General features: G+C 40.4%; 1 protein-coding gene across 3 annotated transcripts in view; it reads right to left on the bottom strand.

Annotated features, from left to right (window-relative positions):
• Positions 1–14790, bottom strand: part of AGPS (alkylglycerone phosphate synthase) — a 159501-nt gene that overhangs the window by 83001 nt on the left and 61710 nt on the right. For all 3 annotated transcript variants that reach the window (XM_043505391.1, XM_043505392.1, XM_038422213.2), the window contains exon 8: positions 9664–9744. In XM_043505391.1, coding sequence (XP_043361326.1) covers positions 9664–9744 — 81 coding nt within the window. The remainder of the gene's footprint in view (positions 1–9663; positions 9745–14790) is intronic.

Raw genomic sequence — 14790 nt, 5'->3', positions numbered from 1 at the left:
TATGTCTGAAAACACTTTAAAAACATTAAGGTTGCAAAGTTAACCACTCAAAAGTAGCACTCAATGCCAGAATTTAGTTTGCCTGCACAACCTTAATTCAACCTCCCCCTTGTGTGTATGCTTTATTTTAGTCTTTAATTGCATGAACAAACTATTTTTTCCCCACAGGACTGCTGTCTCAGTGCACAGCTGTTTGGACAGTGCTCAGTGAATGAGCAGCTATTCAATGGATGATCTAGGAACTGAGGCAGAGAGATTAGGGTCAACACTTAACACTAATTTTGGGTGCTCTATTTGAGATGCCAATGGCCTGATTTTTCAGAGAAATTAGCATTTTATAGCACATCATTTGTTCAGAGCACAGCTTTCAATGACTTTAGATGTGGTGCCGAGCGCTTGGCACTGCAAGCCGGAACCTGTGTCAAGTTGGGAACTCCCAGAAAATGAGGAACACACTATTAGAGGTCATTAGTGAAAATTTTGGTTTAAGTGAGTACCATCACACAGGAACTCTGTGGTGGAAGCAGAAGGCAGTTTTCAAGGTGGCATTCAACTACCTTAACCACAGGACCATCCTCTCTTCCTCATATCCCCTGCCTCATTTCACTACATACTTTCCATCTACTCCAACAAATAAGGTGAGGGTCCTTCATACAAATAGCTTCCATCAACTGGTTTCAGAGTAGCAGCCGTGTTAGTCTGTATTCGCAAAAAGAAAAGGAGTACTTGTGGCACCTTAGAGACTAACAAATTTATTAGAGCATAAGCTTTCGTGAGCTACAGCTCACATCAACTGTACAACTAAATAAGGCAGAAGTCTTGGGAAAAAATGTGATTATTCATTATGATGGTCTTTAATTACATATACGTGGAGTGGGTGGGGGAAGGGGCAAGTTAAGGTCAAAAGGCAACTAATTCTGGTATTTCCTAATTTTTGTTTGAGTTTTCAATCTCAACGTTTTTTAATGTAGTTTCTTGCATGTAGTCCAAGTTGTTTTTAAAAACCATAGTGAAAAAACAAAATCTATGTTCAACGAAGTTGGAACCTTTAAATCCATGAGCTCTCCCACTTGAGCCAACAAAGCAAGTAATAGCAGTAGTAGGCCGTCACCCTATGTAGGCCAGCCACTAGAGGAAGGTAAGGTATGTTTTGCACTAGGCTTCACAGCTATTTGTATATCCCTGTAGAATTTTTTTTTTAATAAATATAATGGTTTTATTTTTCTGGAATTTCATTTGATCCAGCAAAGAGTGAGGGATGGGGGGGGGGAGAGGAGAGAGATGGTTCCTACACCCAGGGGAGGAGGGGAGAGTGGCGTGGGCGGGCCCTGGAGGGTGTGGGGATTGCAAACCAAATCCACTTCACATAATGGGGGTATGGGCATGTCAAACCTGAGCGGTGCTGCAACCCTGCTATCTGGTCTTATTATCCCCTGAGGATAGGGATAATAGGACCAAATAGCAGGGTTGCAGCACCACACAGGTTTGACCTGCCCACACCCCCATCATGATGGGAAGGTGGCCAGGCCAAACCTGAGTGGTGCTGCAACTCTATGTGCCAGGTCACAACATCTGGTATGGGGAGCCAGGCCCAGCACCGAGCCACAGGAGCCACTACTGAAAGGTGAATTTTTTCCAATTAATTTTGTTTTATATTCTTTTTTTTTTATTAAGTGTTTTGTATTTGCTATAAAACCCAGGGTTCTAGATATTGGCAGAGAAGCACTGAGACTCCGGAATCTTGGGTTCTATTCCAGGTTCTAAAGGGATCATAGGCTCATTGCTTAACCTTCTCCCTGACCCCCTTCAGCATGTCTTCCTCCGATACCATCCTTCCCTCCTCCCAGTAATACCTCTCCATGCCTGGCTCCTCACCCCCCCCCCCTTTATTTTGTTCAAGCTGTTCCAATCCTCCTCCTCCTCACTGGGTGCCAGAAGGGGGCACTTTAAGCACACAGGAAAGTCTCCCTGCACTCCGCTCCAGTGCCACATGGCTCCTGGATACCTGGAGGTGCAACTGAAGGCACAGTCCTGCTGAGCCCATGCAGTCCTGGGATTGAGCATGCTCAGATGAAATCTTCAGCAATATTGGCAAAACGAACAGGCCTCTACTGAGTATGTGCAAACTGTCATTCAGCAACTCTTAACTTGGTCAAATTTGACCAACCCTGATGCAAAGAAAAACCCCTCACCAAATTTCAAGTCCCTGCTCCAAAGCATGGAGGCTCCACAGCTTCTCAACAAAATGGTTAAGATTTTTTTTAAATGGGCACAACAATGCTTTTTCCTAACTTGTTCTGAGAAACAGATGAATCATTTTTGCTGACATTTTCCAGAATAATTAAATTTCAGCCCAAACAGTTAAAAGTTTGCAGAGTAATAAGCAACTGTGAACAGGGTCTTGTAATAGAAAGTGTTAGGCAACTTAATATTTTAGGAAATCTATCTGCCTTGCTCATTAACAGATCTGCTACAAAGCACAAGTCATTTTAATGGATTATATAAAAGTCATTTTTAAAAACCCTATAAACTCACATCTTTCTATTCCAGCATTTGAGTTTCAATATTTTCGTAGTTTCAATACAGGTCTGACTTGGCACACAGGTTTTCAGCTTCATTGAGGTTTCTTCTGCCCTTATCTAGATAAGCATTGCCACATCTGTCAGCCTGTTCATTTTAGTTCTAAAGATTTTAGCTCTAAGCTAAAAATAATTAATTTAGGAATTAAGTTTGAAAAGTAGTTTCCTTTAAGAATGAAGCCATTCTAATATTCAAAATGTTATTCTGAAATGGCAGCTATTTAAGCCACACAACATTATGAATGCAAGTTGTCATACTTGCAAAAAAAAAAAAAAAAAAGTAGCTATCTTCCAACTCCTCATTAATTAAAATCATGACCATGAAAAATTGCATTATTAGACTCCAAAAGGTATCCAACTTTTTCCTTTCATAGAGCCAAAAGGTAGCGCTATTTCTAATACTCTTGCATAGAACTTTCAGGCAATTACGCATACAATCAAAAAGAGAAATTAAACTCAAAATTCTGATACTGTGGGTTTGGTGTACCCACTGCCACTCTTTGGGTGCACATCTGTGTATCAGACTCATCTAGCTTGATCATTTTTGAATATGCAGACCTGTGGAAATTTTTCAAATGTGTTTCAAATAAGTTACTTAAGCATGTTAGAAAAATGTACCTCATGTCAAGCCATGGAAGAAAAGGTTGGGGAAAAAAAAGGAGACATGGTGCCGCATAACAATGTCCCTTCCACCACCTCCAAGTCCATCAGCCACAAAGCGTAGATGGAAAGTGTGTAGTGTGGATCTGTACTGAAACTCTATTTGAAGAGCTATAGTTCCCAGGTGAGTAACTTTGCTCCTTCAAATACAGATCTGCCTGCAGCTCAGTCCACACCTACATGGGAATCTCCCAAGAGTGCAGAGCATTTCCATAAACTGGGACATTCTGAAGGCATGCCTTGGATCTAGCCAAGTATGCCATGTTTCTACCCAGGATTCTAAGCACTTGGACAAGCATTGGGAGGAAACAGCATGGCCCTCTGCCCACCATAACCATAAATAATCCAGGGGATTTATAGAATGTTTTGTCCTATTACGGCCCCTTTCAGCATCTACCTTGCGTAACCTGACTTCCCTGGCTGCCAATGCATCTTTAAGGAAGACTATTATAGATAATCTGATTCAGACAAAAGTCAGTGACCGCACTAGGGATTAATTTGGTGTCAGGTTGTACAGAACTAATGTATACTTAAAGAGGTCTGTATAAGAAAGATCAGCAAAGAAAGGATGGAACTTGCTGGCTCTCCTAACTGAAGTTGTTTCAAGGAACAGTCTACAGAACAGTTTCCTAATGACCCAAGAGTCCCATCATTTGCCAATATCTCACCTGCTCTGCACCTCCAATCCCTCCATCTGTCCCCTTGCCCCATTTCCTCTCAAGATCCTCTTTCACTCTTCTTCAGTGTCTGCTCTCGCTTCTTCCTTTCAAACTACAAGCAAGATCTAGTAGCTACATCCTGAGAAAGGCCCTTGATTCCATCTTCAAGTATTGTCCCACATATCTTCTTTCATTCACTTTAAAATAATCAGACAGGCCATTTACAACTTCCAAGTTTCCCCTCCTCTAACTCAGCTTTGGATACACTCTAATCAAGCTTCTGTTCTCTCCACTCTACTGAAAATTCTCTCCAAGGTCTTCAATGACTTCTACCTAGATAAATCTTAAGGCTTTACCCCACATTTGATCTTTTTGCTATTTTTGATAACTGAACACTCCCTCCCTCCTAATTCTGTTGTTCTTTGGCACTATTTCTTTTACCCTCCTCTCACCATTTTCTCTTTCACCATCCATCTTCTCCTGCAGTTTCTCTTTAGAAGTCACTCAAGGTATCTCATCTGCTCACAAGGATTCAAGTTTCAGAGCGGTAGCTGTGTTAGTCTATCAGCAAAAACGAGTCCTTGTGGCACCTTAGAGACTAACAAATTTATTTGGGCATAAGCTTTCATGGGCTAGAACCCACTTCATCAGATGCATGGAGTGGAAAATACAGTAGCAGGTGTATCCCTCTCTCTCACTCTCTCACACACAAAAAAGATGGGAGTTGCCTTACCAAATGGGGGGGGGGGTCAGTGCAAATGATAATACAATGAACAGTAGAATATCACGGGGGGGAGGGAGGGGAAGAGATCACTTTTGTAGTCATTCATACTGTTAATTGATTTTTTTTTCCTGGGATGGCTCACTGGCATCTAAAGCATAACAAGAAATCATCTTTATTTTCCCTCCCAGTTTATCTCCACTTTCCCCCATACCTCTATTGCTGTTTACTCAACCCAGCCCTATAAACTGAGAGTCAAACTCCTCTCCCTTTCTCCCCACATATCTCAGCCATGACCACGTATGCTGTTTTGCCTCCTCAAGAATCCAATTCTTCCTCTCTGGCTTGATAGTTAAGACGTTGATTGATTCTCTGGCCATCTCCTATATTGAGAGTTACTGCATCTTTTTTCCTCTCCATCCTCCTAAACCCAGATCAGTCACCCTCCAATTCATCCAAATTACAGCCAACTGTATTTTCCACTGCATGCATCCGATGAAGTGAACTGTAGCTCACGAAAGCTTATGCTCAAATAAATTTGTTAGTTGCTAAGGTGCCACAAGTACTCCTTTTCTTTTTGCGGATAAAGATTAACACGGCTGCTACTCTGAAACCTAAAATTATATATAGTCTTCACCCACTGTTCTAACATTCACCACCACCCCATGCTACACTTGATTTCACCCACTGGTTCCACCTTGCATACTGCATTACATTTGATCTAGTCTTTACTTTCCAGTCTACATTTTCAGAACTTTTCACCAACCCTCATATCGGCTCCAGTACAGATACCAGCTTTAACACCTTGTTCATTTCCATCTCCCATCGTTTTTTTATGCTGCCCTTTTCATGTGGTTGCCATCCTACCATTTCCTAAAAATTCTCCAAAGACTTACTGAAGAAGTCTTGCTGAGAAGTAGTGAATAAAAACCTGTTATTCCCTCCTCTGTGTTGCTCAGTGCTTCTTCCCCCACCCTACATCTGCCCTTCAGAGTATAAGCTCTTGTGGGCATGGACTATTTATATATCAGATACAATGTTAAGCACATTGTGCTTAAATTAAAAATAATCACAACCCAAACACTTTGGTTTTAATGGTCTCCCCCTTTAGTATTTTCTGTTATTAACTTAATCACTGATATTTTAATAAGCTTGCAAATCAAGTTGTTTAATAAAAATATATTACAAGTTTAACACATTGCCTAATTCTGTATTCCTTCATACCCAGGAAATCATAGTGAAGTCCCTAACATATTTAATGTTCCCAAATATATTTAATGTGCTAAAACCTTACCACGAATACAAATTTATATTCAGCACTGACCAGATTGTCAGCCAGAGCCTTATATTACTGTGAGGAAAATTTCCACTGAAAGGTCAATTCAAAATTCCATTTCCTAGTCAAGAAGCAGCTCTGAAGGAAAAACTGCAAGAATTTTAAGTTTAATGTACTATTTCAATTTGCAAGTTATGAAAGGCAGCTGCAGCAGGAGAGGGACTATTATGCCATACTCTAGAAGGAGGAAAAATTGTACGGCATTTAAAGAATGGAATAGTTGGTGAAATATCAGAAGTTACTAGCCTACAAAAATGTCATTTAAATTAAGGGAATATGCTCTGTGCATTTTAATTCTAACCTTTAAAAAAACCCAGAGATTTGAAAAGGTTAAAATATTACATCAAGTGATAAGAGGATATAAAATAAGAGGAATGAAAGGCCATCTCTCTCACCAGCAACGGTTCTGTTGGTAAAGTCTTTGACACATCTCTTTGGTAAAAGCTATAGTACCCCTTACCCCTTAATAAAAAGCTGCTCTTCAATTAAATTCCTTTATCAGAAGTCTTATTGCTTCAGAATCTTTTCTTACAGGTGTACTGAAGAATACATTTATGCCTTAAAAGGGTGGGTTTCTTAAGTCAGCAATTAGTCCATTCCATGGCATACCTGTAGTTCATTGCTCTCTTCCACGTTAGGGAGGTTCGGCAGCTAGCTTTGGACTCTCACCTGCTTTATCACTGGAAGCAAGTGTACCCCCAGAAGGTGTTAAGCAAACATCTACCACCAGTTGTACATAGTTGAACACAGACCTTGAAGGGTGCTGGGGCTTCTCAGAAAACATTGCTACAGTTACATCATTATTAAGATTAAGACCAACTTTCTGTTTAAACAGACTATTAAATGCTCCAAAATCCACGTGATTACTTGGATTGCCTTGAAATATGGTGTGCCTTCTGGGAGAATGGGGCTTGACGACTGAGCACATTTTAGAGCCATTTGACCTCCAGGTTCCCAAGATACAGCCACCCCAAAAAAAGCCACACGCCGCTTTTATTTATTTATTTATTTAAAGTTGATACATTTTGGCAACTTTTTTCATGTATAGATAGAGATGAAGCCAGGACTGAGATTATTGCACCAGGGCCTCAAATGCTAGAGACTTACCCAAATAGAGTGCATGCCACCCACTAGTTCTTTGGGGAAAATCAAATACATACATTAGCTGCCAAAGTTTTTGGTTCTCCAGCTAGGCACACATCAGGCTCACACAAACAGATTACACTGTGCATGGGGGCGGAGAAAGGGGTTGAAAACTAGCTCTAACTCACGAGGCCTGAATAGCTCAAGGTGGAAGTTTCAGCCAGTGACCTGAGCTACACAACCCAAGCACTGAGAGTTCAAATCCAACAATAGCAATCTGAAATTAAGAAAAAGGCTGCATCTTGCTAGAGAGTCTGCCTCTATCAAAAGGTGTTTGTTTTTTATTTTGGAAAGTGTAATCTGAGAATAGAATATTCAGAAGGTGCTAAAATTATTTTTTTGAAAAGAGAATAAATTACACCTACAAATCCTCACAGAGACGGATGGGTGATATGGGCGGGGGGGTGCACATCCGGTGATGGGCAGGACACCAGGAAGGGGGACGTGGGGGTGTGTGATAGGGGGTACAGGGAAGGACAGGGACCACTGTAAACCCCACATTCTCCCCTCTGGTGTGTGCCACGATAGGGAGCCTTCTGAGCCCTTCTCCCTGTGTGCACACACCAGAATCTCAATGACCCCTGCCCATCTATTGGAGCCTGACCAGGTGTAGGCTAGGTTCAGGGGGAGGGGTGGGGCAGGGATTGCCTTTCAGCAGGTCTTTTCCTACCCTTCCCCTGTGATCTGGGAGCTGTGGATCTCTGCCCATGGGCGTGCCTGAACCCCTCCCCATACCTGCCTCCTGTGAGCGGAGATCTGTGGGCCTTATCTAGGGAGATCAGAGCCCCACTTCCTGTGGGGGCCAGGATCCAGATGGCCCCAGCCCATCTATTAGGGTCTACTGATCTACTTGAGATATACTGAAGAAAAGCTTTCAGAGTAGCAGCCGTGTTAGTCTGTATTCGCAAAAAGAAAAGGAGTACTTGTGGCACCTTAGAGACTAACAAATTTATTTGAGCATAAGCTTTCGTGAGCTACAGCTCACTTCATCGGATGCATTTGGTGGAAAAAACAGAGGAGAGATTTATATACAAACACACAGAGAACATGGAACAATGGTTTATCATACACACTGTAAGGAGAGTGATCACTTAAGATAAGCCATCACCAGCAGCGGGGGGGGGGGGGGGGGGGGGGGGGGGAAGAGGAGGAAAACCTTTCATGGTGACAAGCAAGGTAGGCTAAAAAAGCTTCAAAAACAGACTCCAAGGAGAGACTGCTGAATTGGAATTAATTTGCAAACTGGATACAATTAACTTAGGCTTGAATAGAGACTGGGAATGGATGAGTCATTACACAAAGTAAAACTATTTCCCCATGGTATTTCTCCCTCCCACCCCACCCCCCACTGTTCCTCTGATATTCTTGTTAACTGCTGGAATTAGCCTACCTTGCTTGTCACCATGAAAGGTTTTCCTCCTTTCCCTCCCCCCCCCCCTTGCTGGTGATGGCTCATCTTAAGTGATCACTCTCCTTACAGTGTGTATGATAAACCCATTGTTTCATGTTCTCTGTGTGTGTGTGTGTGTGTGTGTGTGTGTGTGTGTGTGTATAAATCTCTCCTCTGTTTTTTCCCACCAAATGCATCCGATGAAGTGAGCTGTAGCTCACGAAAGCTTATGATCTAATAAATTTGTTAGTCTCTAAGGTGCCACAAGTACTCCTTTTCTTTTTGAAGAAAAGCTGTATGTAAGAACTAGGTATTATCACTACTTGTCCAAAGGAGCATCTGAACCAAGAGAAATGAGTTAACTTATAAAGCGAGGCCAAAATTCCATCCACGTACAATATTACAACCTACCCCTGGGAAGAGTTCTCAACTTGCCCTATGACTACTTTAGAATCACTTCCAGACATTAGAATAAGGAAAACTTCTCTCCATTACAAGAGAGTGCAAAGACAACTAATTTCCAGACCCAGGATTTTATTAATCTCACCTTAAAATTTGAGAGCACATATCAGTAGCTGAAAGTTAAACATTCTTACAAGAACACTTAATTAGGAAGATCACCATTAAAAAGCCAAGAAGGGTAGAGTTTCGGTTAACTTTACAAGAAAGTCAAATTTCTGAAAATATGTTTATCTTAACTATGTATTTCCAAACTACCTTAATTTTCTCCCTCAGAGTCACCAAAGCTCCCATCTACCTGGCTGGATATCAGAAATGTATAATGCAGATTTATATATTTAGTTTCATACTTGTATGCATTTGATACTAAGTGTGATGCCTTGCAGCCACACTTTCGCTCAAATGGAAGCACATATTGCATGCTAAAAATTGACAGCTCACTTTTGGGATATTTCACATGGGATTTGCATCTAAGATTAGCAAGGATTTTTCCAATTAAAATTTAACAAATATCCAAAGTTAGACACAGTCCATAACTTTGGATATAATTCTTACAAATTTGGTAAGCATAAATGGTAAGCAAAAGTGGGCATGAAAATTTGTGTAAGGATTAGAATACAATTCAATGACTTGGACACCTAAAACAACTTTAATAAGGTAGGAATAATCAACCTGAAACAAGAAATATTGCAAATTTCATAAGAAATTGAGAATACCTGTCTTTCCAAATCTTGTCCAATAATGCCAGCCTCTATATGAGCAGTTAAGTTCTTCTCATCTATCCAGAGAATTCGATTCTGTTGTAAAAAAAATATATATCTGATGTTAGACCACTACAGTTCTGGAATTTACTTATAAGTGAGCTTGCTTCGCAAAGGATGTTTATAAACAAACTTATAAATTGTAATTTCCCAACGGTGTAGCTCCACCTATGGTGGCAGCAGCAGAAGCTGAGTAGACAAGACTCAGGCATTTTTACCTTCATGTCATGTAGTCTTGTCTACAATACTGTTTTCATGGCTGCTACTGTAAATGGAGATGCATCAGTGGTAAATTATGGCTGAAAAGTTTGCTTGTGTAGGCACAGCAATGTGAAGAAGAAAAACCAGAGAGAATGAGGTATCACAAAATTCTAGAGAAAGAGGAGCATCCAGGAGTTTCATATCTGGCATAGAAGGATTCAATTATCTTGAACGATCTAAATTTCAGTACCTAAGAATAAAAAAAAAATTCTGATGCAGCCCAGGAGTAAAAAGCAAATTCAATTAGGCAGCTCAAATTCCATTCCTTCATGGATGGCCCTTGCCCTCTTGTATTTTACATCAAGATGACAAAACTACAAATGAGGTATTTGTCAAGGTAAGTACAAGCCTAGCTCAGTTTAACTTAAATTTAAATATTTAAGTCACTGAGCACTATAGTTACTACTACAACTAGTAGGCTATGCTCTACATTCACTCCAGAATGCACGAATCAACATAAGGAGAAGAGAGAAAGCCTCAGTACAAATGCATCAAACTCTAAACTAGCTAGTCTGACAAAAGAAAGGGCTGGGAAAAAATAACCAGAGATAAGAATTAGAAGTCTAAGCCAAGCCAGAAGAGTTGGTGGAGAAAAAACTGGATCAGCAAATTCAGTCAGACAGCCCCCGTAACAGGAGGAATGGCATCACAAGAGCTTTGCCCCCCACACCCTTCACCTAACAATAAGAAATGCAAGCCCATTGTCCAGGATGGCAGAGAAAAACGTATGAGAAGTGACATCATGAAGATGATTTGAAGACACAGAAAATGGCAATTTTTTTAAATCATTTGCTTTAAGATGCCAAATATACTGGTCTCTAGTATATTACAATAAATATAGATGACTTAATAGTTCACTAATAAAAATCTAAGTAGTAATTGTACTAAGTGTGTGTCTGTTGATCTCTTGAATGAAATTAGATTGTTTCTGTAACTGAATATTATAAGGATAGTAAAACTGCATCTTTGCCATACACATAGGGAATATCTACCAGACTCTGTACCACACAGTGTCAACGTGTCATGGCCCAAAGCTTTATTTTTTTAGTTTTATGTAAAAATTAGTTCTGATGACCAAAAAATCACAGATGTGGCCCAGAGGTTAAATCTATAGGCTCTTTCTTGGAGGTGTGGGGATCTCATCACTGCTGAGCCCCAGGAATCCTCTGAAAACCAGTGCCTGTTTGAACCAGCAAACCTTTGTAACAGAGGTAAAGAGGGATGAACTGCCCCAGCCACCTCAAGCTCCTTCCACGAAACCCATACTTTCTATTGAAGTCAAACTCAGGAAAAGGGAAAGGTGATCAGTGTGACTATGCAAAGAACACTCTTGAAGAAGCAGTTACTTACCATAGTAACTTTTCCCTCCCCAAGCTGGCTCTATGTATTCACACTTGTGGAAGTCTAGAGAGAATGACAGGCCTCAAGAAAGGTGGGTTGAGGAGTTCTCATTAAACAAGGACTGGGAACTGCTCTCAAAATAAGCATCAGATCCACCCAACAGTGTTGATTTGCAGCTTTCTATGGTAGAAACATTACTGAGGCAGGTCTTCAACATTGCTTTAGCTTTAAGACCATGAGGTACTTTGGCACTACAAGAAATTGCCGTTTTTTAGACAGATACCAAAAGGATACAAATATCTTGCTGACTTCTTGATTTCCTAAGTGCTTTGGTTTTATCCCAATAACTCAAAGCCTTTTTGACATCTGCAATAAGGAACGTGGCACCCCAGGCCAGTAACTTTTTTTCCAAAACCTGTGATTGTGAACACAGGGTTTGATTCATATGGGTCTCTCACCACTCTGAGAAAGACATTAAGCATGACAGGATCAGGACACACCAGAATGTAGTTGCCCTGTATGTGGCTTTGGAACCTTCAAAGGGCTTCACCACTCTGATCTACAAGAGGTTGATGCTGATTCCTTTCTATGCAGTTCTATGTGACCTGCACTGTTCGCTATTTCAGATATGCTCCCCACCTCATCAGGCTGGCTGAGTATGTCGGTCTCGAAGAGATATAGTAAGACCCGTGTGGACATTTTCTGGGATCATCCACCATCCAAGGGAGAACCTGGTTTGGGATCAGCATCTATCTTGCATACATTCCTGTTGTGGTTCCTCACCATGAGGAGAGCCTTCTGGAGATGCTTGATATGGGATTTTGCCAGGGGGTCATTTCTATACATTAGACTAGGAAGCCCAGTGGCTGTAGATACTAAGCTGTGGATAGCTGTGTATTCCTTAACAGATACCAGGTTCTGGATTTTCTCTCATCTGTCCAGTGATGGGTAAACTTTGGCCATACACGCCTATATCCATCCCAGCTGAGCTCTCTCTGTGGAAGGGATCAATGAGCTTTTCTTGGTGTTTATCACAAAGCAATGCAGTTGAAGCAGCTCCACTATCCATGTTGTGGCACTGTATGCTGCTTCTTTGGGTGGAGTTCTGTTCAAAATGTCATCCAGGAAAAGACAGAGGAGAGTGCTCAGAGATGCGAGTCTGGTCCTGACCAGACGAAAGGCCGAATGGCAGTATTTTATACAGGTAGTGGGCCATGCAATATGCAAATCTTCATGGACACTGGTGACATGGATGTTTGAGGATGTGTAGATCTATGTCCACTGAGGCAAGGAATCACTTTGGACGGGGTGCTACTTGAGACTAGGATCTCCATCCTGAATCTGATCATTTCAGCCATTTGTTCAGTCATTAGACATTTAGGAGGGCTCTGACTCCCCCATCCCTGTGTATGTTTCTAGATGATGAATATGGAGTACAGCCCTAAAAACCTTTCTTCTGAGGATATCAATTCTATTGCTCCTGTGTTTGCAAGTTGTGAGATCTTGTTTAGCACTAGCTTACATTTGGTAGGGTTGCTTGAAATAGGTGATTGGATAAGGTGAGTTTCTTTACACATGCAGCTTAATTAACTGATCTGAGGAGCTTAAGTTAATTGAATCATTCAGTGCCTCAGAAAACAGATCTTTATGCATGTTATATCATTGTTCCTCTTCAGTGGTACTCTTTGAAACAGTGTTTAAGTTCTCTTTAAATGGTGTTTTTTATTGCAATGTGTCCTTACCAGAATAACAGGCACCTATTACACGTTCAGAGTAGGGCTGTCAAGCCATTTAAAAATTAATCACCATTAATTGCACTGTTAAACAATAGAATACCATTTAAATATTTTTGGATGTTTCCTACATTTTCAAATATATGGATTTCAATTACAACACAAAATACTAAGTGTACAGTGCTCACTTTATATTTTTGATTACAAGTATTTGCACTGTAAAAAAAAATAGTATTTTTCAATTCACCTCATGCCAGTACTGTAATGCAATCTCTTTATATGAAAGTTGATCTTACAAACGTAGAATTATGATGTACAAAAAATAAATGCATTCAAAAATAAAACAATGTAAAACTTTAGAGTCTACAAGTCCACTCAGTCCTACTTCTTGTTCAGCCACTCAGACAAGTTTGTTTACATTTCCAGGAAATAATGCTGCCTGCTTGTTATTTACAAGGTCACCTGAAAGCGAGAATGGACGGTCGCATGGCACTGTTGTAGCTGGCATAGCAAGGTATTTACATGCCAGATGCATTAAAGATTCATATGTCCCTCATCTTCAACCACCATTCCAGAGGACGTGCGTCCATCCTGATGACTGATTCTGCTCAATAACTATCCAAAGCAGTGCAGACTGATGCACGTTCACTTTCATCATCTGAGTCACATGCCACCAGCAGAAGGCTGATTTTCTTTTTTGATGGTTCGGGTTCTGTAGTTTACGCATCTGACCGTTGCTGTTTTAAGACTTCTGAAAGCATGCTCCACACCTCATCCTTCTCAGATTTTGGAAGGCACTTCAGATTCTTAAACCTTGGGTTGAGTGCTGTTGCTATCTTTAGAAATCTCACATTGGTACCATCTTTGTGTTTTGTCAAATCTGCAGTGAAAGTGCTCTTAAAATGAACAACATGTGCTGGGTTATCATCCGAGACTGCTATAAAATGAAATACATGGCAGAATTCAGGTAAAACAGAGCAGGAAACATACTATTCTCCCCTAGGGAGTTCAGTCAAAACGTAATTAACGCATTTTTTTTTTAAACAAGCGTCATCATCATGGAAGAATGTCCTCCAGAATGGTCGCCAAAGCATAAAGGGGCATATGAATGTTTAGCATATCTGGCATGTAAATACCTTGCAATGCCAGCTACAAAAGTGCCATGCAAACACCTGTTCTCACTTTCAGGGGACATTGTAAATAAGCCGCCGGCAGCATTATCTCCTGTAAATGTAAATAAACTTGTTCGTCTTACCAATTGGCTGAATAAGAAGTAGGACTGAGTGGACTTGTAGGTTCTAAAGTTTTACATTGTTTTGTTTTTGAGTGCAGTTATGCAAGAAAAAAAAATCTACATTTGTCAGTTGCACTTACACAATAAAGAGATTTCATTATGGTACATGTATGAGGTGAATTGAAAAATACTATTTATTTTGTTTATCATTTTACAGTGCAAATATTTGAATAAAAACAACAAAGCGAGCACTGTACACTTTGTATTCTGTGTTGTAATTTAAATCAATATATTTGAAAATGTAGAAAACCATCCAAATAGTTAAATTTCAATTGGTATTCTACTGTTTAACAGTGCAATTAATCGTGAGTAATATTTTTAATAGTGATTAATTTTTGAGTTAATCGCGAGTTAACTGCAATAATTCGACAGCCCTAGTTCAGAGGGATGTCCAGTTTGTAGTTCAGACAACAATATTTTTCACCTTACTCTGTTTCACTAATGACATCCGAG

Source organism: Dermochelys coriacea, chromosome 11 (genome assembly GCF_009764565.3).
Source record: "Dermochelys coriacea isolate rDerCor1 chromosome 11, rDerCor1.pri.v4, whole genome shotgun sequence".
Classification (NCBI taxonomy): Eukaryota; Metazoa; Chordata; order Testudines; family Dermochelyidae; genus Dermochelys; species Dermochelys coriacea.
This window is presented reverse-complemented; position numbering and strand designations above follow the sequence as displayed.